We start from the raw sequence: 26177 nt of genomic DNA on the forward strand, positions 1-26177 counted from the left end.
CTGCCCCATCTTACAGCTTTTACAAGCAGAGGATGGGAACAGGGCATGGCTCTGCTTTTTTTCCTACCCATTTTAGGAGGGTGAATGCTCTTGGCCAGATTTAGCCTTTTTAAAACCGGGGGGAGGGCAGCAGAAGCTGTGCCTGTGCCAGGGCCCCCAAGGGAGCAGCGCGGTCACACCGCATGGGGCCATGTCCTGCAGTGTGACACCAGCACAGAGCACTTGCAGGCAGGCTGGTCCTTGTCACCGAGGCTGCACCACTTGGGTCAGGCCCTCGCTCTGGGACTGCCAGCAAGACATCAAGTTGCATTAATCTACAGCTAATCTAATTCCCACTGGAGAAATGGGTTCATCCCGACTAACTTTAGATTACAGTTTATGCATTATTGTGCCAAGGTCTGTATTGGACCAATTTATAGTGAGAAATGAGGTTGGCAAGATAACAGGGGCATCACAATTAGAGCTAATTAGCCCAGCAGGAAATCCATTTCCAGGCAGCTTTTGGCAAGAGGAGAGGTTGGCGGGATAACAAGCATGGAGTGTATTTTGATACAAGCACACTCCAGCTGCAAGGAAAAGTAAAGTAACAGCTTGTCTCATCCTTATGCGGAGGCCTCATGTCAGGCTCCACCACGTAAGTCTTTTTGTTTGAGGCTTTGCAGCCTCCCTGCTTGGAAGAAGTTCAGAGAACTTTTCTTACCAAATCACCTCAGCTGCCTCAGAGAACAATGGTGAGCCACAAGGTCTGCACAGTGCCTTGCTCCTGCCACCAGACAGGAGCGTGCCCTGCACCGTGGTCCTCCTCCAGTTTGGAGGGAGATGAGGGGTTGTAGGTCATAATAGAAACTAGTGAAAAGTAGCTTGGTTTCATGGCAGGAGTTATATGTGTGGTAAAATGCCTGGAGTATAGATACAGACAAACTATTGGAATTATTTGTATTTGAGTGCTTTATTATATTGGAATTGCAGTGATATTATTAACATTTGTACAAATGCACAAAAATCCTTTCTCTTCTAGCTAGAAAGAGATGTAAAAATCTGACCTAGTTGAACAGTCTCAATGAACTCATTGTCCATTTGTAACAATAATGGGTTCACAATGCAACAAAAAGCTTAACATAAAATTAAACATATTAAATGCTGCAGCAAGTATTTACATTTATGTACCAAAAAAAAGTATCTCCCTCCTGTAAGGAAGGTGGTTGCTTTACAGAATAAAACAAACAGACATACAAACACAAAACCTTTGCATACAATACAAACAACCTCAAGCCCAAAACTTACTGTGACAGCACCTTTTTTAATATAATATATATATATATATATATTTATATATAAACTTCGATAGTTTAGGCTTACTCCAAGCAGTGCTAAAAGTTCCTTAAAACCAGGACAATGGCAATAGTCCAAAGAAGCAATGTTCACTGATGAATGCTACCCAGTGTTTGAAGAGAGCTGCTACAGAGAGAGGGTTACAGAGCTCACGGCCATGGGCTGGGAAACACTTGGGTCCCAATGATAAAGTCCTTGGCAAAACTCTCAGTGGCAATTGTTCTTACTCAGAAGAGCGAATACACCTTTCGTGCAAAGTAGTTTGTCTTGTGGAAGCATGCTAAGGTGATCTCTGTCAGGGAACTCCTTGCAATCTCAGCTCTGTGGGGTGGGGAAAATATTTCTCTGAAATTTCCTAGATTCCAGCGAGGAAAACATTTCCCTTGAAATGCCCAATCAGTCCTCCCACCTCCCTGGCCCTAGGACACTGCTGCAGTTTCTGCAAAGCTGGAAGGAGCTTTCAGTCTTCTTTCAGAAGGCTGTCATGCAGATTTTTAGTCAAGAAAAATATTTGGGTCTAAGACCCTCACAGCATGAGATGGCAGGCTTTGACCACGGGCTTTGTGAACAGTTCCACCAGGTGAAACTCAGCAATACTAACATTTAACTTGCATAAATGCAAATCTGGAGATCCTGAATCCCAGGTATTACACATTGGTCTAAATATAAGGAGTTGCAGTTATTGATTCCAGTCCAAGGAGAGCCTGGGAAAGGATCAGATTTCCACTTAGAGAATCAATCTTGTCTCCAAGTGTGTGTGAACACTGACATTTTTGGCCTCGTGCAGTTTAGGATTTGCTATAAAGTCATTTTGAAAGCTGTGGAAAACCAATAACGGTAAGCAATTTAGCTCTTAAGTGTAAAGCCACTGATAAAACTGAAATAACTGTAAGCTCTGGGAAAAAAAAAAAACAACAAAGAGGTTATGGATGTAAACAGTCTTTTTTGTCTATGCAGTAAGATGATAGTTTCAGATGTCGAAAAATTGAACTTTTTTTTTTTTTTTGGTGTTCAAATCGCATGAGATTTTATTGCTTTTATTTGTCTTTAGAAGCTTTTTGTCTCTTCTTCTTTTTTTTTCTTTTTAAAGGTGCTGTCCCTAGTCAAGTTATAAGGCAACATATTTTATTGATTCAGAACTCTAATACATAGTATGGCCACTGTTACCACTGCAGCTTTGCAGCTACTGTGAGTTGGACAACAGTCAAAGTGCATCACAATGCACAACAGAGCCAGTCTCCTGACCTTACAATATACAGGACACTTTGGTTCTTGGGATGAGAGATTATAAATGTAGCTTAGATGCCGCCTCACATCACACACATTGCATAATAAAACATTTATATGCTGTCATGAGGAGGGTGTAAAGTCTAAGTCACACTGCAGACTGGCTGGTCTCGGCTTCCCCGCTCGGGCAGGTGTGAGAGACAAGTTGTAGATATGCCACCAGTGAAAGCATATAAATGTATCTGGTGCAAACTTTTACAAGAGTATAAATGATTCAACAAGGGAGAGCAAGAAAGAGAGCAAGAGCTAAAGTGCAATTTTAAAAGAATATAAATAATTGAAATGTAGAAGTAAGATACTAATTAGTTGTAACTGGTTTTGTTTTATAGGCACAGTTTAGGTTTTATGTCTACAGATCAATTTTTTTCTCTTCTTCCCCCTCCAGTAATTTTCTCTGATGTATAATGGAGCTTCAATGGTCTAAATCTAAGGAACACTGCTTGACTGAAGAGGCAATGATAAGGCAGTATAGTGCAACTCACTGTGATATTTAAAAAGAAATGAGTATGCGATTAGATCTTCTGTGGTGATGTATAAAATCAGCCTTAAACAAAAAGCAGAAAAAAAAAAGACAGGCTTTCCAGTTATATGTTGACTCATGCTTTCTAAAATGAGAAAGCACATTTTGCAATACAAAGGAAACAAGTGAAGTTTTATAATTTGTTTCATTGTTACAAAAAAAAAAAAAAAAAAAAAAAGAAAAAAAAGAAAAAAAAAAAAAAGAAAAAAAGCAGATGCTGCTTTAAGGAAAACATTTAATTCTAGGAATTTCTGTACAACTGACCTCAGCAAACTTTTCCATCTTAGATGGATGTCTTCTGCTTGAGACCCTGAAAGATTAAGATGCACACACACGTAGAGTAGTTTATTGCAAAACTAATATTGTAACTTTAAAAAAAAACAACAAACAGATTCTGTACAAGAATACTGTTCAAATGGAATGTGTTAAAATAACATTTATTAATAAATACTTTATAAAATTCTATGTGAATACTAAATTAATAGATTCCTGTTTTAAAATTGCTTTGGTCCTCATGAATTTTCATAAATTCACTCTATATGTTTTTTTTTTTAAAAAAGGTTTTAGCTGCTAAAAAGCACATTTTGCCTAAACTAAAAGGCTAGTTTTCAACACTAAATACTGTTGCTTAAAAAAATATGAATCCTCAAAAGTTGGGCATTTAACAACAGTTATAGCTGGCTTGTTAGTTAACAGGACTGAGTCATTAACACTAAATCCACACGCACTGAGGCACTGAACCATTGACTTTCCACTATTCAGAATATGGGCAGCAGACATTTAGCTTCATAGCAGGAATTAACTCCCAACAGCATGAAATTCTCCATAAATCATCATCATCATCATCATCATTGTCGTTGTCCTTATAAAACACACCATGATAGCACACAAACTACTTGTCTCCCACAGGCAGCATTATGAATATGGCTTGCATTAATCGACTTGGGGAAGGGGGGCTGGGGGTGCCAGAGCTGGGTCGCAGCATCATTTCTTTCTGATCAAAGTATTGCAGTTCTCTGTGGCTGAGATTTCCAACCTGCTTCCAATGTCACACCCATGAGATGCTGTCTATTGCATGGTAACACCTCCTCCTGAGCAAGGCACTGGCCAAGGCTCACCAGCCTGCGAGTGCCCTGGAGAGTGGGCGATGGAAGTGGTCTGAGTTGTCCTTCGCTGGCAGTGGGATAGGGCACAGGGCCTGGTGAGCCCGGCAACAGGCTGGGTTGGCAGGGCAAGAGGAAAGTGGAGCAGTCTCCAGGAGTAGCTCATGGAAAAGCAGGATTCCTCCTTGATGGAAAGAGCCCAGGAAGTGCATTTAGAGTGACGTGCTTAGGAAGAGGCTGCTGCCACTGGCCACATGGCAGAGGGACATCCTGGAGACAGAGGGCTGGGGCTTCTCCCGCAGCCCTTGCTCAGGCAGCCTCCAGTGCCCAGTTGGACCAGCAGCTTGAGGAAAGGCTGCAGGATCACTCCCCTGGAAAACAAGAGCATTTTAATGTGGAAGCAAATCTGATGAATAATATAAGGTGCCTGGTAGGGTTGGTCCTTTTCCCGATGATACAGCCGATATAAATATGCTGCATGTTTCTTGGCCTGTGAACCTGCGACAGAGTTACAAGAAGCAATAGCAAATAGCTTTTCATCCTTTACTTATTTCCACATCACTAGCAAGGATTATACCTAAAGGCCAATAGTATAGAGAGGAGACATTTCATTGTAATTACACATTTAGGCCAACATGTGTGGTTGGCTTGCCTAGTTAGCATTAAAAAAAGAAATAATTGAGCTATATATAATACACATCAGTCAAACTGTCAAGTTGCTGAACTTAACAAAACTTAGGCAAGGTTTTTGTACTTTTTACTTTTTTTTCTTTTTAATGTAGAGGCTTTCATTTTAACAGCTAAATATTTTAATTGAGGAGACTGAATAAAATGAAGCTAAACCGTAATTCTAGTGCAGTGTAGCTCAACTGGGTATTCTAATATTACCAACAACTTTGATTTTTATTTTTTAATGTGTTTAAGTGCTACCCATATAGAGGGAAAGTTTTTTAAAATTAACCCTACAATGGTATTCCCTTTTTGATGGTGATTGATGAAATTCAGATGTAGGGGAAATGCTTATTTGGGTTTTTTACATAGTGGATACTCAGCTGAAACATTTTTCTCAACTGCATATTTGAAAAAAGTTCTTTTGGGAGCCATGATGAAGCAAAACCATTTAGCTATTACAACTGGAGATTAAAAAAAATTATAGATTCAGTATTTAAAACACTTTAAAAGTATATGTTTGTCTAAAATATAATAGAAAATCCTTTACATTTGTATTTTTTCATAATTTTTTTTTTTGGTTCTTAGACTATATAATCAAGTCAAGATTTACACTGTACATTAAAAATCTTCTTCTTTTGAATGTATTTGCATAAATGGAAAGCGAGCTGTTAAAGAAAAGAATACTGATAAAAAGTTAGTCACCAAGATAAGAACTAATTCAGCAATGAATAATGCTCAGAAATTTGCTTTCCCTTCCTGCTGCTTACAGTGCCTCCTCACACTTCAAAGTTGTTTCACTTTCCCTCCCACATGGAGAAGACCCACCCTTTTAAAACCCATGACTCCTCCAAAGACCAAAGACACAGTCTTTGAGGAAAGAGCTTTGCTTCAGAACAAAGTTTGTTCGAGCTAGAGGATGTGCTGGGAATAAAATGAATTTTGCTATTAAAGATGTAGCTCAAAATGTTTGAACATTTTTCACCAGCTCGGAGCCTGCTCCCTGGGCGAGCAGGGGGAGTTTTTGCTGCTGACAGATTTGAGAGCAAAATCAGGTCCAAATATACAGCAAGGCAGAATAATTAACTGGCATCATCTCTGTCTGATTTTCCCATCAATCACTGGGACCACTCAGGGATGCAAATCAGTTGTGCTGAGGGGCAGGCTCAGAGTCCAAACAAAAACCTTAATTGTGGCATAAGGCTCTTTTCCAGACCTCTCTGCAAGACTGTATTTTATCCCAAGTGTGGGACTTGGCATTCTTGCAGCATTTTTTAGCCGCTGCGTGCCTTCTAGAAATTATTTAGCGTCCTAAAGAACAATTCCTTATCCGCGGTAAGCGGGTGTTAAGTGCCATTAAAGTCAGTGAAGCTACACTGCTGTCTGCCAGCTTGGGATCAGACTGTGAACATTTAAAGGAATGCCTGCAGAGAGCAGGTCTTTCCCTGGGAATTAAAAATGGCATTTTTCCAACTGGTCAGAATCATTACACTGATTTATTTCTCATTTATAGCCCATGAAGCCTGAGGCTGTTAGCTTTCGTTGCTGGAACAACGCAGCCAGGTTGGGGAACAGAATTATTATACACTACATGGATTTTCCTACATTAATGACTGGCAGTGCAAAAAATTGCTGTGACTCTCAGGTGTTGCTTGCTATGCCTCTACTGCACCACAGAAGCTTACAGGGTTGCTAGCGTCAACACAGCTGGCTCACCATCCTGTTTCACCTGTGGCTGCGCTGTTTTCACCTTTCCCTATTTATTAAAAACACTAAATCAGGAGCATTTGTATTTTTTAAAAGCCAAATGCTTGGCGCAGCCCAACTGCGGGTGATGAGCTAGTGAAAGCAGCAGCCGTGCCGACAGTTTTTAGGTGGGCTTGAAGTTTTTCTTGTTCATTACCATTCTTTGAGAAAAAGAGAGAAGTGGGAAAGCCTTGGAATGGGAAAAAAAAAAAAAAAAAAAAAAAAAAATCTGGGAAATGAAAAGGGAAGGGAAAAGGAAGGTGTGAGAATAACTGGAGGAGAAAAAGGCCAGGGTAGGAGAGAGAGGAGAAGGGGGAGGGTTAGACAAAAGAGCACGCTATTTGGGCTTGATTTTGTCCTGAAGCCACATCCTATATAACTGCTCTGAAAGAGGCTCTGAATGCAAGACGTGGTCTGCTGATAGCACAACGCTAACTCTTTTTTATTATGCTGTCAGCAGATGCCCTCGCTCTATATTTATAGCCTAATTACTCCTAGTTACCTATGTTTGACTCTGTTTAATACTTTTCATGCCTCACGTAGGCTAACAAGCTGCAGTTTAACACAACTTTGTATTTCTGAGGCTGCAGGCTAGACTGGTGAGAAGGAAACATGACTATGTACAGAAACAGTTAGGTTTATAAACAAGTAACTGGTACCAAAAAAAATGGAGAAAGCACCAAAGCATTTCTCAAGCTGATAGCATATTAATTGCGTAACTCCCTTTTATGTAACTAAGTATAAAAGACATTTTAATAACTATAAAAATGAACAGGCAGAGTCTTTCAAGAACTGAGGAATCTTCCAGGCTTGAGTTACGGTTGCAAATGTCCTTAGCAGAGAGGACGCTTTGATACGGTACCACACTCCCCCAGCAGTTTCTGATCAGCCACCTTTAGAGGATGGGGTTGATGTCTGTTCTGTGGCTGGCGAGCTGGGTGAGAGTGGAGCTTCCCACGACGTCGCTGACGGAGGAGGAGGTTGTTATGGTGTTGTGCTGGATGACTTGCTGCTGGGAGCAAGCTGGGACCGGGCTTGCAGGAGGGCTGCTCTCAGGACCTGGGGAGGAATGAGGGCACAGAGACAACACACATTCATTTTTCCATCCAAGTAAAAAACCTAGGGTGATACTCTTGGAAATACTGATGACCTGAAGCATGCAGAAGTCCCAGGATTTCAAAATATAATTACAGTTATCCAGCACTCTCTGTCTTAAGATTGTTTTAGTTTTCATTATTTATTTTCAAGCAGCTTCTCTGGTATCAACCTGACTTCAGGATTTGATTGAACCTTGAAAAAAGTCCAAGACCTTAATAACTGAAACTAATGTTGGGATAAAAAGTCTGATATCTTAAGGTCTTTAAAATCAGTTGGGATGCTTAAATGCTTTATTTGTTCCAGCAGGAATCAAAATTAGAGTGCAGTGCACTGCAGCACAGAAAATCTAATTCGAGCAACAGCTGATAGGCATGTAATGCAATTATATATTTTTTTTCTTTGAGTACTGTTAAAGAGACAGATGCATAGTGATGCAGAGGAGACAGAAATGGGCTCTGTTTTAAGACAATGTCACAATCTAGCAAGCTCTGAGGCTCTTCTGAACTGTTCTATAACGAAACAGAATTTGTCTGTAAATTACTACAGCCACAAAGTGCATCAACTAGAGAGAATTTATTACATGACTCTGTCAGCTGAGATTTTTTGGGGGAAAAAAAAAGAAAAGAAAGAAAGAAAGATGAGAGTTAAAAAAGAGTTAACAAACCTTGAAAACCTGCGCCAGGCCTGGTCTGTGCCACTGTCAGAGCACAGTACCATTTTCGCTGGAGGGGACTGTAATGTTTTCCTTTTTAACTTTCCTTTTGAGAGTTATTTTAAGGTTCTGGCAGCGCCGTGCCCAGGAGGACTCTTGCAGGTTTGGAGCTGTGAGTTCAAGCAGGATCCTCCCCAGGGGAGTGAGCGTCCATCCGTGTGCATCTCCTTGCCGAAAGGAGGGGTGGGGAAGGCTAGCTCTGCTGGGTGGGATGTGAACCGGGGCTTTTTTGGTTTTGAGCGGGGCCGGATAAATAAGGGCAGGAGATTGGATGGCTCGGATGATGTTTGAGAAGACAGGTTCAAGTGATAATATGACCAAGAAGGGGTTCTGGAGGGAAGAATTGGAAGGTTTGCTTTCCTGTGAGGAGTGTGGAGACAGTGCAAACATACCAGCTACTTACTTAGATATCCTTGTGATTCTTTCTGCATAGCTGTTATCGGACAGTCTTTATGTGTTAACAATAACTGTTTCAGCTGTGCTACCTCATTTTTCAGCATGGAAACCTCGTTCTAGAGAAGAAAGAGAGACTTTGGTTAGCAACAAAGCTTAAACCAGGCTATTCTGCAAAGCTGAAACCCAAGAACAAAAAACCTGCTCCATGACTTTGAAAGAACTGAGCAAAAAAGGCATTCATGTGATTGTGTGCTGGGTTTATGTTAACATTTGTCAGTGACATTATCTTGTCACCTCTAAAGGCAATCTCACAAATGGACTATCTTCACTCACCAGAGATACTTAAGGCAATGTTTCAGTCTACTCAGGAAATACTGGGGCTCTCTGTACGAGGCCAAGGGGCAGACCTGTGGGGGCAAAGGCCATGTTGCCGTGCTCAGGGGCACAGTAACAGGACTTCAGTCACCTACAGCTCAGCTGCAGCCAGTGCCTGGACAATGTTTTGGAGGAGTGACGTTCAAGAAATGGTTTTCTGCCCTTGGCAGTGCACAGGCACACCTCTGCATGAAGCAGACGTACTGTGCCTACCATAAGGAGGACAGCACTGTAAGAAAGGCTGTTTGTGGCATTTCATCTATCCAGTTCATTTTCCTCACTGATAGACTGATCTGTTTGTGCTTCTATCTTGCTGGCTTTGAATGAGAGTTTAACTACATGCCCTGCTCTGAAGAAATTTTATACAGACATGTTAATGGCACTTCAAAAATTCCCCACAAAAAGCAGTGACAAGGAAAGAAAATAAATACAACTCCATCTAGTGAAGGTTTCTAAATCCCAAGACAGCTTTTTCCTGGCTTATCCCGCTAAAATGTAATTATTTCTTTAATTGAAGCACACACATCTTGATTAACAGAGTGATTATGCCTGGGCTCCGCTAGGAGCTGCCTGTGCGGGGGCAGCCCCAAAGGCACCGTCAGTCAAGCACAAAGAGCCCCTCTGTGTCTTCAGGGGCGCAGACAGTGGCTCGCACCTGAAGCTGCATGTTTGTCTGGGTGAGCTCTTCTGCTTTCTTTTCCAGTGACATCACCCAGACCTTCCTCTTCTGTCTGCAGCGCGTGGCAGCGGCTCGGTTCCTTTCCAGAAATTTCCGCCTCCTCTCATCTGGGTCTTCGTCCACCACCCTCCTGCGGCGGCCTCCGGTCGGCTGCGGCGGCTGTACCGTCTGCGTGGGCTGCATCTGCTGCGCCGCCGGCGAAACCTGCGCGGCAAGGAGACCTTCAGCAGGGGCTGCCAAGGGGGGCAGGTCACAGGGGGATGCTGGAATGGGAAGGGAAATCTCACGCACTCTGCCTGCGCCCCAGCAAGGTCTGCAACAGGCTCAAGTCAAAGCTGCACCAGGTGCCACTGAAAGCAGCTGCTGGCAAATCCTTGCCATGGTCAAAGAAGGGATTTTTTTTTTTAATGGTCCCATGAACATTTTTTCTCTCTTGAGTTAGTTCTTAAAAACATTCACTTAGATGTATTCTCTGCCACTACCTCTTTCAAACCTGAAATGTCCAGTTTCTCTCAGGATCTGTTTTAATCAAAGCAAAGGGCTGTAGTGGTCTAATTTCCGTGTCTCTCTTTCTCCCTTTGGCCCCCAATTGCCTCTAAAATTTTAGGCCATTTCTATTTCCCAAGCTTCACCATCTCCACCTCAATCTTTGCCATCTCTGGAGACAGGAGCTGCAGAGCTCTTCACACCTGCATGGAGCTGGGAAGCTGTGGGCTGGGATTGCACAAGGGCAGCAGACCTCGCTGCCCTTCAGGGGCAAAGTAAGAGTTCAGGTTGAACCTGTGCTTTGATGTCCCTGCAGTGCATAGATAAGGGATATTCCTCTTACCAGTTCCCATTTGACCTCTGTGCTATACTTTTTAAAATTCAATTTATCCCTGGCTTTGAGAGTAGAACACCACATCCAGTCCATTGCTACAAAACTACAGAAAAATATATATTTATGTTTTTTCAAGTGCAGGGGAGTATTGATCCTCTCCTGAAAGTAACTGGCCCACGATATTACAGAAAAGGTGCATGGTGGGGGCAGCACCATGTAAACTATTCTCCAATTGCCTCCGGGGCAGATGGAATGTTCCCATGTCCCTTTCAGGAACCAGCACCAGATTTAATGTTCATCTGCCAGGGAATAGGCTTTTGGACTAACTTCCTGCCTCTCTGTGGCACCCAGGCTACAGGGCTCTGGAGACACTCTCTCTCTTCCTCTGCTTGGGGTCTGGGAAGCCAGTGCATGGATCCTGTTGCTCACGCTCAGCTCACATTGCTGCTGCCACTCCAGCACAGTCTGGAACAGTCTGGAAACTTGAATTGTTGACTCAAAATTAACCCTCTTGTTCTGGCAAAGGCCCAAACCTCCAAGGTGCTTCCTTTTGACTCCAGGGAGTGGACGTACTCAGTGCTTTGTCAGACTGAGCCCTGAATTTCAATTGCCGCAATTAACATGTTTGCCTAACACCTCTGTCTGTCTCAATTAAAATGATACTATCGTCTTGAGTCTTGCGAAGTTGAGGTGGCTTTTCTGTCTAGAATCTAGTGTGCTCCCTCCCCCAGCTGACTTGTGGCAATTACAGTGGCAATTTTACCTGTAATTATTCTGTACATCTGATAACGCTTTTTGCATAAAGCCAAATATATTCCCAGCTTTATGTTGCACTGTCAGGGAATCTCACAGGAGCAGAAAAAAAATTCTTTAAGAATTAAATTAAGAATGACCTTCTAAAAATAAATAAGCCACCCTACATTTTCTGACTGGTTTTTAAAATTTCAGCTTGTGTGAACTCCGTATGTTTGCTGATAAAATCTTCAACACGTTGTCTACACTGAGAGTTGGAGTGCCAGGTCCATGGCAGCTGCAGTGGGCACAGTCTCCATTCTCACCAGCATCCCCTGGCTTCTGCCAGGAGACTGCTGCCAAGGGATTCCAGCTGCTCCCTGTCCACCAGGGCCAGGCATGCTGCCTCTTTAGCAGTATGTCTGAGTGCAGAGGTCTCAGAAGTACCTTTTAATGTCAACATCTCATCAAAGACCTTTCATTTTCTCACACATAAAACCTTTCCAGACTTCAGAGATCCGTTATTTATGTTTCCTTATCCCTTTATACTCCTTTTCCATTCAGCTTTAAAAATTCTTAACTCTCTCAGTGAAGTCTGGTACAAAGGCAGATAAAGGTAACTATACTTTTTTTTTTTAAAATTCCTCTCATGTGGTCATTTTCTCCTGAATAACTAGTGAGTAATTTTGTCTTCAGAAGATACCAGGCAGTCTCTGGGTAGTCAGAGTGCATTTTCAGAACAACAAAATCTTCTCTGCATCTCAGGAAGATATTAATTATAAGGGCTGCCTTTATTCCAGTAATATCACATGGGATAATTAACTGACTCTTACTTGATAGCTCTTAACCCTGAAATATGTTAGGCTATATCTTAGTACCATCTAAGCATCATTCTCTAGCAGGATTTCATTGCCCTGCCTAGGACATAAGAAAGAAAATGAACTAAATATAAAAATATAGGTTAATTTTGGTGTTCTTAGAGAATGCTAATCACATATCCATATTGAAGACAAACATAGGACAGCTAAGAGAATGAAGTGGCATCCAAACCCCAACTCCACTTGGGCTATCACTCTGGCAAGTTTGATATAAAGAAATCTTTAGAGGAGCAGTGCAGAATAGCAGTATAATTTTTGTAGCAGTTGAGGCAGCATAACTAGAACTTGGTAAAATATCTCTTTTTCTCACAAAGATACCTATCAGAATCTGATTTCTACTTTTATCCAATATTTATTTCTGTTCTTTGCAATTTACCACAAAACTAATACCCATTCACTCATTCTATGAAAGCATAATGCCTTGGGCTCCTGTGTATCAAAATGGTTGCTGAAAAGCATGAAATGAATTCTAACATTACAGAAGGGCAGGGTGCAGAATAACACCAGTCTCAGCATGGGAGTATGCTGCTTACAGCAGCATGGACCATGCTGTCATTTGGCAGGTGGTTTGGAATGGAAGAATCTGGCTCAGAAGAATAAGGAGGTTAATAATTAGAAAATCGCACCATAAAATTAACGTCTGCTGGAGCAATCTGATCCCCAAAGAGGCCATTACCATGGGGACTACAGATGAGCTTTGAAAGTAATAACTATGTGGTTATTACTCAGCAAGCCCTTCTTTTCTCCCCTCTAATGCATCTATTCAGAAATCCCTATTGCCTGTGCACCAGAGGAGCAGATGCACAGCAAGAGCTCTGCAGCCCGGGGGAGCCACTGACCCTGGGATTCCTACTCCCTCTGTCTGATCCCCTTGGTGACATTTACACCCATGGACAAGGTGAAGATCTCCTTGATCTCCCATGGGGTCTGCTGCCTCCAAACAACAGATTGTGCATGGCAAAGCTTATCTGATTGCACACACCCAGAGAGACTGTGTGGTGCTGGACACAGGATGACCTTGACACAGCTTTGTGACTGCCAGTCGGTTCACCTACCCACGTGCCTATATCTCTTCTTGCCTGCCTGAGAGTCTTTTTTGTGGTGCCTAGCTAGCAGGGAATACAAAGCACAAGAAGTTGAAGCTGTCCTAACTGGGTAAGAAAGTTAAAGCCCCTGTTCAAGTGGGTCTAGGGGAAGGCCATTGACTCACTGATCTCATCCTTAAAACTGTGAGGTTTGTTTCCCCATGGTAGATGTCCTCCCTGGCAGTTTTCTCTTCCCCCATTTAAAGCAGTGCTGTGGATGTTTTGCAGCAGTGCTCCATACCATGGGATCTGATGCTCTCAACTGCATTAACATGTTTATCCTTTTAACCCCTCAGTGGAGGTTAAGTGACTTCCCCCATGTCATCCATGGAGTCCTCGGTTGACTAAGCACGACTTTATCCTTACTCTCAGGGATCTCCAATACAGCAATCAGGTTACTTTTGGTCTCTCTGATATGAGATGATGTCTTTTTATTTGGGTCTTTAAACAACTCCAAGGAAAATAACTCATTAACAGATGGGAAAATAATTGAATTCACAAAGTAAAAACTGAAGTAAACTTAGGAAAGCTCTGGACATCTTCTCACAGGGGAATCTGCTCTCTCTTACTTAGATGATTTCTCTAAAGCTGACAATTCATTTTACATTAGCAAATACTTTAGGGAAATCCCATGTGCTTGCAGACTCCGCAGTAATAAAGCTAGATGTTAGTAAATAGTTAATGTTGTGGGACACTGGGATGTCAGCCAAATACTCTTATTTTCTTTAATGTTTTCTAAGAGCTTGTCTGAAAGGTATTTCCAAGCAACACAATACTTCACAGACTAAACATCTTATGGCTGGCATTCCTCTTTGTCCTCACATTCCATGTTTTGCCTGTTTGTCTTCCTTAACTTTGCTCTCCAGACCTGACCTGTTATAGTTACTGCCCTCAGAGCTTTATTTTTCTTATGTGATCCTAATGCAGAAGCCTATCATCTTAAGACAATAATAGAATTCCTCTTAAAAATTACTCTTCAAAGTTTGTGCTCACTAGCTCATTAATTAAAGAAACATTCAGTTCAGATTTCGAATTATCCAAATTGCTGAAGCCAATATACCTGGACCAAAAATTTGAGTCCTCCACCTCATTCAGTGGAGACCTTCACAGACTTGTCACATGAATACACATCTAAATTGCCTTCTTTGTTTAATTCTCTCTCCTTTTACTGGCTTCACCCTCTTTTTTTCTCCTGCCACAACAGTTGTCTGCACTTACAGCTAATCTTTCTCTCATTGTATGCAGATGTCTGTCCTCTTCACAGGGTCTGGATCATTTAATCTTTTCTAATACAATGTATCCTAATTTAGAACTACCTCTAATATCTACAGTCTTGGATACCCCCCCGGCCACAAACACACACGCCAGTGCCATTTCATTTCACTAAAGATTTTGTTATGTATTTCTGCAGGTAGAACTCATATAGCTTATTAAATCTTGGCCTGAGAAGTTCAGGTTCAAGCATATTAAGCAACATATACAATATGCCAATCTCTGTAATAAACCTCATCCATAAAAGGATATGTGGCAATCAGAGCACTGAAAAGCCTTGGAGCTCCTTATAAAGTAAGAAATTACAAATGTCTAGTAAATTAGGCAGCAAAATAAGTTGTTGCTTCACTCCATTTTCTAAATAAAGTTTGAGCATCCCTATCACCATTAGCAGACATTTACAAGCAGCCCGAGGGGCTTGTATCTAACCAGACATGCATGCAAGAAGAAACAAAACTGAGATCAGGCTTTAACTCCACCCAAGAGCAGAACTCAGGGGCAGGGCAGGACACCAAGGTCTACCTGTGCTTGTCCTCCCGAGTGCAGCGGGGGGTGCGGTGAGGTCTGGTGGTGCGCCGGGTGCGCGTGAAGGTGCGAGTGGGAGTGGTGGTGGGGGTGGTTCTGCTGGTGGTGAGGCTGAGGATGAGGATGGTGCGCCGGATGCTGGTGCTGGTGTGGGTATGAGTGGTGAGGTGGCAGTGTCTGGTGCTGATGAGGGTGTGAGTGCATATGATGGTGCGGTGTCTGGTCCTGCCGCGAGCTCATCATTTCCATCATGTGGCCCATGGTGTTCATGTTCCCGTTCGACATGGCGGCAGGATGATGGGTCAGTGCTGCCTTCAATCTCTGCAACAGAACAAGGCAGAAAATTCAACATCTGTACATGGTGAGTTGACCAATCAGAAATGCTGGGGCAGAAGTGGTGCCTTGCCCTGTGTTTTGAGATTTATTTAGTGCTGTTCCCTTGATAAAAGGCATCTTACTTCAGCTAGAGAAAGAACATATTCTTGGGCTCTAATCTAGTTTTCCACTGCAAATATTTAAAGATACAAACATCTGAATTGAAATTTAACAGTTACACATTTCCTACTGTGCTTCTGAGGAAAAATGACTATCTCCCTCTTTGGCCAGCTCAGTAGGGTTACCTTCACCAAGCTTGTATTCTCCAACTTTTAAAATTGAAAGTCTGAATAAAATATAGATGCAACAAGGTGCCTGTCTTGTTTTTACTTCATGTATTATTTAAAAGACTCATTGGAAAATACATTGCATTGATGTGTTTATCAAATTCAGGTGTACTAGTACCCAACCTGTTCTTTCATTATAAAGATGGGAAAATGATGAGGGTGGCCTCAACCTAATCCTCCTACTTTGCTGAAAAGTTCAAATGTGTGTTGTTCTTTTATCACATGCTAACCTTTCTCTGTTTTGTACCTCACGTCACTTGATTGGGCCCTGGAATCTGACCAGGGCAAAACTTTCCTTAGTATCAATGGGACTTGTTCACTTTTACCTGAACACAACTAAAGGCCAGTGGGAAAGGTTGAAACATTTTGGACTGCAACATAGGGCCTTTTGTACAAAGGATATTGCAGAAATAGAGAGTATAAAAGTTCCCTTTTGGCACAATCACAAGGTCATCTCAAAGCCATGAGCTGTACCAGCATACAGACACCTAACTGGTAGCATCTGACCCTTGGACTACTGAAATTGCTGGCCTCCTACAAGAGTGTGCCAAAGGTAGAGCCTTACACATGCCAGCTAGGAGAAGAGTTTCTTCCAAATCCATAGAAACCTCCTTCACATCACACACAGTTCTGCTTCTTGCTCAACATAGAACATTATCTATAAGCAGCCACCCAAGACCTCTTAAACTCTTCATATTTTCAAAGAAGTCAATTGATTTACTCTCACTAATGCAAGTAATTAGCAGAAAATGTTAAGATAAGAAAGGAAGGAGGTGCATGGTATCACTTGATGCCAGACCAGCACAATTTGAATAACCCATCAACTATGTCATAATTCATTATCCAGCCAGAGGATAGAATGAATAGCAGAGAGCTCATCTGCAGGAGATGTCACCACAGGACAGTCAGTAAAAAGATGCAGGTGAGTGGTAGGAGGCACAGAGGTGAGCCTTTCCTCATAGCAATATCTATCTGTGGGTCACAGGTGATTGTCAGAAGATCCTATAAGCCAATGTGACAAAGAATGCCAGCAGAGGAACAATGGCCAGGCGGAACTGCATTTTGGTTCTGTCTTTAAAGCAAAAAGAGTGACTGCCAGGACACTCAGAACATACAGATGGGGATTTCAGTCTATTTTGTATTGAGATAACATCTGTCTGCTGCAGCACTGGCACAGGTAAAGGCTTCTATGTTCAAAGCTGTTAGTGTACTGTGTGTGTACAACTATGAGTGAGAAAGAAATTCTTAAGGGGAAAATAAAGAAGTTTGTGGAAGGCAAACAGAAGCAACATTCAATTCAAAGTGTCATCCTTAAGCTTTTATATCCATGTGCTTTTTCAGATTTCCTGGAGGTCATTCTACTTAGATACTCCAAAAGATCTGTTAATCTAAATTTGGTGATTTCTTTCACTAATCAATTGGCTGACCAAGACTTAAATATATATATATATATATCTGTGTGTGTGTATATATATATATGTATATGCTTGCAAAACACATCAGTATCTCAGTTTGCAAGAATGAAGTCTAGACTCATGTCTTTCAAGAAGTTTCCTTTAAAAAGTCTATCATACCATAACTACATGATATGTATCCCATCCTGATGATCTTCTCAAAAATTGATAGGTGGCTGTGCCAGTGAGGTTAAGTACCTCTTTTTCTACCTCTGAAGCCAGAACAGAGGGCAATCTAATATCAATAGCAGTAACCCATCGTGGGCATCAAATGGAGCACTGGAGCAGCTGTTGTCCTCAATGTTCCTAAATTCAAGCACTACCTTGGTTACTGGAAGCAGCTTCTCACAATGCTCAGAATAACTGGTGTTACCCAGGAGTGTATTAGCAAAAATACAGGGACAAGCGCATTAATAATTCTTTCTCTGTGTCATGTTTCTTCAAAACTCACTAAGATGTTTTTCATGGAGCTGAGCCACCGTGCCTGTCTAAGACAAAACACCAACAAATCTGTTGTAACTTTGTTTTCTGAATCTAAATGCAAAATAACCAAGTTCCTATTAGCCAGCAGTTTTATGTGACAAATGCCTTACAAAATCTACCATGTCTTTTTGTCAAAGACCTCTGAAACCAAACTAGAGTATGTCTTCTAAACTGCAGAGTTTCAAAGTGGAAAAAAAGGGAGGATTTATTCACATTAATCTGTGAATAAACTTTTTCTTTCAGCTGTAAAAACTCAGGCTTACTAGTGTGGTGCAGCTTCAAGGAGGATAAATTATTTTGTTTTCTTTCTGTAGCCCTTCTACCACATCCATTTATTTGAGATAGCAAATCAAGAGAGACAGTGAGAGGTCTGACATGCAGCTGGTTTCAGTCAATAGGGGTCATTTCCATTTGGTCTGTGTATTTTACAAGCTCCTTGTTCACTGTTCCCAATGGGAGGGTGGGCCAGATGCCCTGGATCCCAGTCCTGGTAAGAAACCAGCTCTCTACATCATCCTGTCCCAGGGCAGTAACAGCCATTGCCTCCCTTTAACTCCATCCTTAGATCAGCTCTGCAGCGAGATCCTGTCCATGCCCGCATCTGGAGCAGCCTAAATCTTCCAATAACCAGTCACTGCTGCCCACCAGAAACATTCAGGGAACAATAAACTTTTTTTTTTTCGTTTGGTCTTCAGTGAGATCAATTGTTTTCGATGTTTTAGTTAGAGCAGAGGGAGGGAAAATCACCAGAACTTGGAAAACTCTTTGCACTGAGTATGTGTAGCACTCAAAGGGCAGGCTGCAGTTTTGTTATTGTTTCTTTTATGTGTGCTAATTGCAAGCAGCTGTTTTAGTTTAGTGTCAAATAAAAAGTGATGGCATAAAAATTGAGCTTCACTGGACTGACGACACCACCAAATCCCCTCTAGAATGAAATGGTAACCCCAGATCCAATTCTGAGCCGTTCGGTTTTTTCAGGAGCTGTGTGACTGACTTCACCAGAGCCCACAGGGACCTGGGGTTTGCAAATTTGGACTGAAACAGAAGACTTGCTACACAGACCTGCTTTCACCTAAACCCAAAATATCTCCTAACTTCATACCAGTGATTTTTAGGGCACACTCCCTTTTTTCTCCCTTTTATAAGGCAATTTTTAAAAAAATCCCCACCAAGCCAAGAGGAATTTGGCCAAGTCACCTTTCCTGGCTCTTGGCCCTTACTGATTATTTTGATTATTTTATCAAAGTAACATAGTGGCCAACATCAGTTACAGCTGCTTTCTGCTCAGTCATGACATTTCAATAAATGACTGTGAGTGACACAGACAACAAGAGAAATCTTTCACAGAGAATAGGCTGCTTTGCCTCTGATCAAGTGAATAAATATAATTCCCTTTTGATCCTACAGGAAATCAGAAGCACATATACTGTTGTCTTTGATGCTGAGGAGGAAAGAGAAATGGATATTGGCACTTCACAGGTATGAGAGTTGAGTTCCCTGCACAGAACAGGGAACTGTTCCTTGGGGCAATGTCCCTATCACACATTGACTCTGAAGCTACCCCACTGAATGCCATATGAAGGTAACACCTCAAAGAAGTTATCCTTGTACCTGGAGTATTGGGGGTTTTTGGAAACAAGAGAGTTTTCACAGTGCTTCCTCCATCTAAAGACTGGCATCATGGTGCAGTTAACTGCTTGATGCCTCCTTTTATCGACATAGATCCTAAATTATACACTGGACATCTTTGGGTAAACCCCAGATCTGCCAAAAATGGCCTTCATGCATTTGAGATCCTGAATGAAAAACAGTATCAGCTTCCCTAACACTTTTGCTATTCTGGACCTTGCTGCTAATTTTCCTCAATTTTGACATGTATTTCAAAGTTGGCTTGGTTTTTGCCCTACCTTTCTTTCTCAAAAATTGTTAGTGAAAAACAGACAGCATTTTTTCCAGTTTGTTAAAAGAAGAGAAAAAAAAGCCTGTAATTTTGGAGGCTGCTTTTCCCACATTAAAAATGCAAATAATTTTGTATTAATTGCATATTAATACTTACAAGATTTAATCAATATGTATAATATTTATGTTCCATTTAAAACAGGCTATACACATTATATGGCATAATCTGTATATGACTATAAAATACAACTTTCTCCCATTCATGTCTCAATGGAGAAACTACAACAATCTTCAGTTTTACAGGTGCTCTGTGCTTGCATCAAACAATAAGCTATTATAATACCCAGCTGAATTTTAGGTTGGGACAGACATGAAATTCTGGTTTTGAATAGGAGTGAATTGTTCAAAATAAGTATGCATTGCTGCACTCAGGAAAAAAAAGCTCTCTTCCCTTCTGGTCTGTGTGTCCAAATCCCACTAAATTAGAAAGAGACAAGACCAGCTGCAGTATCTAGTTAATGTCTGGTATATTCTTATTGGGAGATTATATCAGACCCTGAAGGCACATGAAATATGATCTCAAAGATATTTTCTTGCACTAGTGACTGTGATTCTAGTCCCTATTATACAAGGGTTTAGTAAGTTGCCCACAGGGGACAGAAGAGTCTCGAGCAGGGTGGGAAATCAGAAAGGATTACAGACATCAAGCATCACCACACATCTGCAGTTCAGTAGCAACCTCAGGGCTGATTAGCCAAACTTCATGGCAAGCATACCATTGACTTCAGTGTCACTAATATTGTTTTATCATCTGCAATAGTCAAGCTTTCAAGTCTAAACATCATACCCAAAATGAATATACACAGTGAAGCCAGTGACAGCTGAAGCTGTGAACAGAACTTCACCCAGCACATTTCAGAGCATCACACAGAATTCTGTCCTTTCCTTTAACTATCACTGTGACAAGAGAACTTAGCATAAATGTCACCCAGGTCTTTTACAGTTGGCTGCTGACAAGCATGTCACAGTGTAAATAACAGAAACCACTCTTCTCAAATGTTCCACTTGCATTCATAAAAGTAAATTGGAAGCGATTCATCTCCACTCAATAAGTGAACTGCAGATACTTATGAGCACATTCAGAGACTGGCAATTAGAAAGTCTCTGATGCCACATTAAATGCTTTCTCCTACATTTCTTGTGCTCTAAAATACAGTCCTGCCTGTACAGAAGGAGGAGTAAGATGTGAGAGAAGGACGTGAAATCCAGAGCTGAAGTGACACATTACACTAATGTAAAGAGAAAAGTGGGATACATTTAATTCACAACTCACCAGAAACCAGTGCCAAATTGCTAATTTTTGAATTATTTTCAGTCTGTTTGGCAAATCTGAGTTACACTTTCCCCTCCTTTTGTGCTTTCTTCCCTACTTGGTCGGATTTTGTAACAACACGAACAATGGATCGTCATCCAGACTTCAGTGCAGCTCAGCCTCTAATAAAAACAACAAATTTTCTCCCTTGTATTTCCAAGTGCAAACTGAATTAAATTTCAGTGGAAAGTAGCAAGAATCAGCTGCAAACAAGCACTGCAGTAATAAAACTATTGGACACCATGCTGCTCAAGGACGGGTCAGCTGCAAGAGCTGCTCCAGTGTCCCTGAGCAGCCACACTGACATCAGTCCCAGGGACAGACGGCTCTCTGCATGACTGCCAGCTCTAAGTAATCCAAAGCAGGTCAAAGCCAGGGTGGCCCAAGGGTGTTCTGTCAGAACTGCCATCTTCTGGTGATGGCATTTCATTGAGAACAGCCACAGGGACAGCTAAAAACATAAGTGAGGTCACATCCCAGCTCCACCCAGCAATTTCCTTCTGCTTATCTCAGAATACCTTGTAAAAGAGGTAAGTACCAGTATCCTTCTGCAATGCACCACCTTTAGAAGGATTAGAAAAAGACTGAATTCTCTGTTCCTATTCTACATGCATTTTTAATGAACAGGTAAATAATAATTGAGGCAGAAAATACACTGAAAGTATGGTTTATATTTCTCACCATATACTATTTCTTTCATGAATCATTTCTCAAATCAGTATTAAACAACTGGATTTGATTTGCACAGGAGTCAGGAAATGTAAAGTTCAAAAAATCAAACCCCTAATTCCCACCAAGTCTAAGTCAATCTCTCCATGTATATCCATGACAAGGGATATTTAATTATGTAATCACACAAAAGAGAGCAAAGTGATTTATTACTGGCAAATGGTGTCATGTAATTTCAACATACAATACCAATGGAAGGATCCAAAAAATACAACCAACTTCTGACTGATTTCCCCACTGTGTGCCAGAGTCCAAAAGAAAAGCAGCTACTTAGCTGCTACCTACCCCTGGAGGGGCCAGTTTCTGACAGCAAAATGCCTGCCACTTGGGGATTAATTACCTGCTGGTTGGTTTTGTCTGGGACGGACATCATTTTCTTCATAGTAGCCAGTATGGGGCTGTGTCTGGGATTTGTGCTGAACACAGTGTTGATAACACACTGCAACATTTTTGTTATTTCTGAGCAGGGCTTGCACAGGGTCAAGGCCTTTTCTGCTTCTTATCCTGCCCCACCAGCCAGCAGGATGGGGAGCACAGGAAACTGGGAGGGGACACAGCCTGGACAGCTGGTCCCACTGACCAAAGGGATGTTCTATACCATCTGATGTTCTGCTCAGGATATAAAGTGAGGGGAAGCAGAAGGAAGAGGAGAGATGCTCAGGATGATGACATTTGTCTTCACAAGTCATATGGTTGATGGGGCCCTGCTCTCCTGGAGAAAATTAATTCCTTGTTTTGCTTTGCTTCTGTGTGACTTTTGCTTTACCTATTAAACTGTCTTTATCTCAGTAAGTGAATTTTCTCATCTCTATCCTTCTGAATCAATCCCCCATTCCACCAAGAGAAACTGAGCTAGCAGCTTTGTTGGGCTGAGTTGCAAGCTATCAGTGGGCAGGCACATATCAAATCACCATTCTAGTTCTCCAAAAAGTCAATCTTTTGCTTACTTAGTCCTCCAGATTAATCTATGTGCTATTCCCATGCATGCTATGCTGTCATCTGTGAAAAACACAGAAAAGAGAGGTGGCAATAAAATCACTCTCTTAATCCCATCCTTAAGACACTGTGAAAACTTGGGCTTAAAGGAACCTGAGTCTGTACAGTTCATCTTCATGATTTATTCTCTTAGATCCATTTTAAAGCTCATTCCCAAGGTGAGGGACCATAGATTCTTCCTTCACATTGGACATAAAGCACTTTTAGCAAAGTATCTGGCAGAGGGGGTTGAAGCTCAGGCCTTCCTCACTCCTGCAAGAAAATGTTGTAAATAAGTTTCTAAAATCACGTTTCCATGTTCCAGGACAATGAAGTGGAAGGTGTTTGTACAGTGCTTGCATTGCTATATCTATATATATATATCTTGCCTGAGAACACAAGGAACATTTATGATTGTATTTAATGAGAAAAGTGGGAATTGATTTCAGAGGAAGTTGGGGAAATTCCTATATAAGCCAGATATAGAGCAAATCCTCAAAACAGGGCGCTCTAACAGTGTAAGGAACACTAGGTTTGTGTATTTTAATCTGTACTCAGAGATCAGATGGGATTAGCACTGCAAAAATTTCTCCCTACAGAATACTGCTCTGAAGCCTTGAGACCCCTTAATGTGTACTTCAGCTTTTTGATGACAATGCAAATTGCTTACTTTCCTTTTCCCTCTCACGAGCATAAAACACACACCAAGAACACAAGAAGGGCAGGTTCAAAGCCTTTCCTGTCAGAAGATTTCTGAACTTTCATCACCCACCTCTCACTAAGGCTGATTATGATTAAGTCATTCATATTCAAAGAAAAATGCCATCCAAGTACATAAAACTCGGGGTTTTATTTTTTTCCTTCACTGGTGTGATTTTTGAATACTCGCTTTTCCTGGATTAAGCCCAGCACATTTAAAGGGCTACTAGCAAGCCAGAAATAGGATACATGTGCACTTAAAAGTCCTTTGATTTCATCCCAGATGTGCAGTGCTCAAGGGCTCACACACACACACACACAGAGCACAGAGGACACGATCTGGCCTGTAGATTTTGTTTCAAGATTAGACCAACCAGACTCTGAAATGTAAAACTGAAGCCCTGACCACTTACAGCCATTAGAGATCCCAGGGCTCTCTGTGAATGACTATTGATGTTCATTAGCCCCTTGGCCTGACTGGAGAATTCACTGCACGTAATTAGACACTGTCTCATTACCACACAGTTTCAGGTGAAGTTATTTTTCTTCTTCATTTCTAAAGGTAAGTGATTTCTGAAACATTTTTAAAGCATTCATGGATTTTTTTTCTGAAGAAATGACTAGAATATAAAGTATAGTACAGGGACATATAAAATAGAAGGGTTCTTATGGTCTATTTCACATTTTTTTAAAGCTTTATTTCTTCATCTAATCCCAAAGAATGAAAATAGCATTTTAATTCAGCAGACAGCTTTCAATTATTTAGCTGTGAAAACATAATGTCTAGTGGCTTTTCAAATACATGCACTCTGGTATAGCACATAGTAGGTAGATACAAACCATAAAAAGTGTGAACAGGTTAATTTAGTGTCAATTTTCACTGTTATAAAGTAAATATAATTTATGCTGAGTGTTATATGAATGGATATCATGAATATTCAGCACAGAACACATCAGTGTTGATAAGTACTGTCCTATTACAACCCCATCTAAGGTCACTTATGCCCTTCCAAATTTCCCCATGCTGTCCCCCTGATCCATCCCTCAAGCTGCTGCCCTCCACCTTGGTCCTTTTGTTCTTCACTTGCAATGCCATCCCCCTTTGTTCATAGACAGCTCAAGTTGCTGCCTTGTTTTTCACCACCTCACATGTATCAGCTGCTTTCAAACAGTGGTGTCTTGGGTCAGCAGCATTGAATTTCAAAGCCACTTGAGGCTCCAGGAACAGCAACATCTCAACCCTCTACCAGATACCAGCTGTCTACTCTACCAGTGCCACAAGGTTTTTTAATACACTTTAGGATAGTTACAGTGTGAAAGAAGAGAGAAAAAGAATGAAGCCTTCAACCATTCTTTTTTTTATTGGAGTTGGTGATTTACACTAATGGGTTTTACTTTGTGTTTGGAAGGGCTAGGAATGCATCCTCACACATCCCATGGTTCAGTTGACAAGCAATGACTTAGTAAAATGCAATATATTAGCAGCTCACTCCCTTGCATGTGGCATGCTTACTCTTTGGCAATGCTGCTTTTCAGAGCAATGTGTCAGAGCAAACCAAAACAAGCACCTTCCCCAGCAAAGGGAAGGATGCTGCCTGCTTGGTAAGCCATTGACTCAACCTGTCATTTCTGGGCAGCTGGATTTGCCTTTCCCTTGGCATGTACCACAGGATACAGAACAAATTTGCACAGGTCAGGATTTCCTTTCCAGCAGCAAATGGCAGGTACAGCACATCCTGCCCTGCTTCATTGTGGCCTGTTCCCTGTTCCTCCTGCCAGTGGAAAGAGGGCATAAATTAACATCTAAGGCCAAATTCCTTGAAGAGGTGGCCTTTTTTGGGACAGATAGGAAGAGGGTCCATGGAGCAATCTGCACCATGTGTTGGGTATGGGGCATGGGGTAATGCTAGAACCAGACCACTCCTCACCTACCTGAAGCAGCTGCCAGCATCCTGGGAAGAGACAATTCCTGCACACCAGCTATCTGTCTGTGCTCACTGTCCTTCACAGCACAAATGAGTCCTCCAAAAAGCTGCTCCTGCCATTACCCTACCTTCCTTTTTTATATATTTCTTGTGTACTTCTACTGAGTGAGAGAAAAAGGCATAAATACTGTTTTGTTTAACACATCTTCCTGTCTCCTCTCCCTGCCTTGCAGACAGCATTATACATCTTCCTGACACCACCATTGTCTGATTCATTTGACATATGCACCAGAAAAAAAAATGTCGTGTTCTGAACAAGAACATAACACTGTGATCTCATTCCCATCTCAGACTCTGCAGCACCTCCCATTTCTTGCTGTTTTAGGAAAAGAAGGACTGGGATGATTTTCCAGCTTGCTTACTGGGAATCTTACAGAGGAGATGTGGTAATGGGAAAGCAGACCAGCAAAGGCACACAAGCACTTACACAGGCATGTTGGAAATCAAGGTAATGCCACAGGAAGTGCAGCTATTTACATCCTACTTAAGAGTCTGAAGCAGTGAAATCTTTGTCATCTCCTGCTACTTAGGAATATTGAGGAGCACTGATATTTCCAAAAGGGAACCACTTTGAGAGGTGATGGCAGGGACATTGTGACACTAAGATGAAAATGACTGACCCCTTCTGTCTCATCATCTTTCTCACTTTTCAAACAAAAAAATCTCATGTACTACCCACATCTGTGACAT

At 41.6% G+C, this 26177-nt stretch overlaps 1 protein-coding gene across 3 annotated transcripts in view; it reads right to left on the reverse strand.

The window, feature by feature from the left end:
- Positions 1-6388: 6388 nt before the first annotated feature.
- CREB5 (cAMP responsive element binding protein 5) overlaps positions 6389-26177 on the reverse strand; it is a 249748-nt gene continuing 229959 nt past the window's right edge. For all 3 annotated transcript variants that reach the window (XM_056484901.1, XM_056484900.1, XM_056484902.1), the window contains 4 exons: positions 15227-15550; positions 9894-10121; positions 8871-8979; positions 6389-7716 (listed from right to left, as the gene is read on the reverse strand). In XM_056484901.1, coding sequence (XP_056340876.1) covers positions 7553-7716; positions 8871-8979; positions 9894-10121; positions 15227-15550 — 825 coding nt within the window. In that variant the 3' untranslated portion in view covers positions 6389-7552. The remainder of the gene's footprint in view (positions 7717-8870; positions 8980-9893; positions 10122-15226; positions 15551-26177) is intronic.

This window comes from Oenanthe melanoleuca, chromosome 2, assembly GCF_029582105.1.
Source record: "Oenanthe melanoleuca isolate GR-GAL-2019-014 chromosome 2, OMel1.0, whole genome shotgun sequence".
NCBI lineage: Eukaryota > Metazoa > Chordata > Aves > Passeriformes > Muscicapidae > Oenanthe > Oenanthe melanoleuca.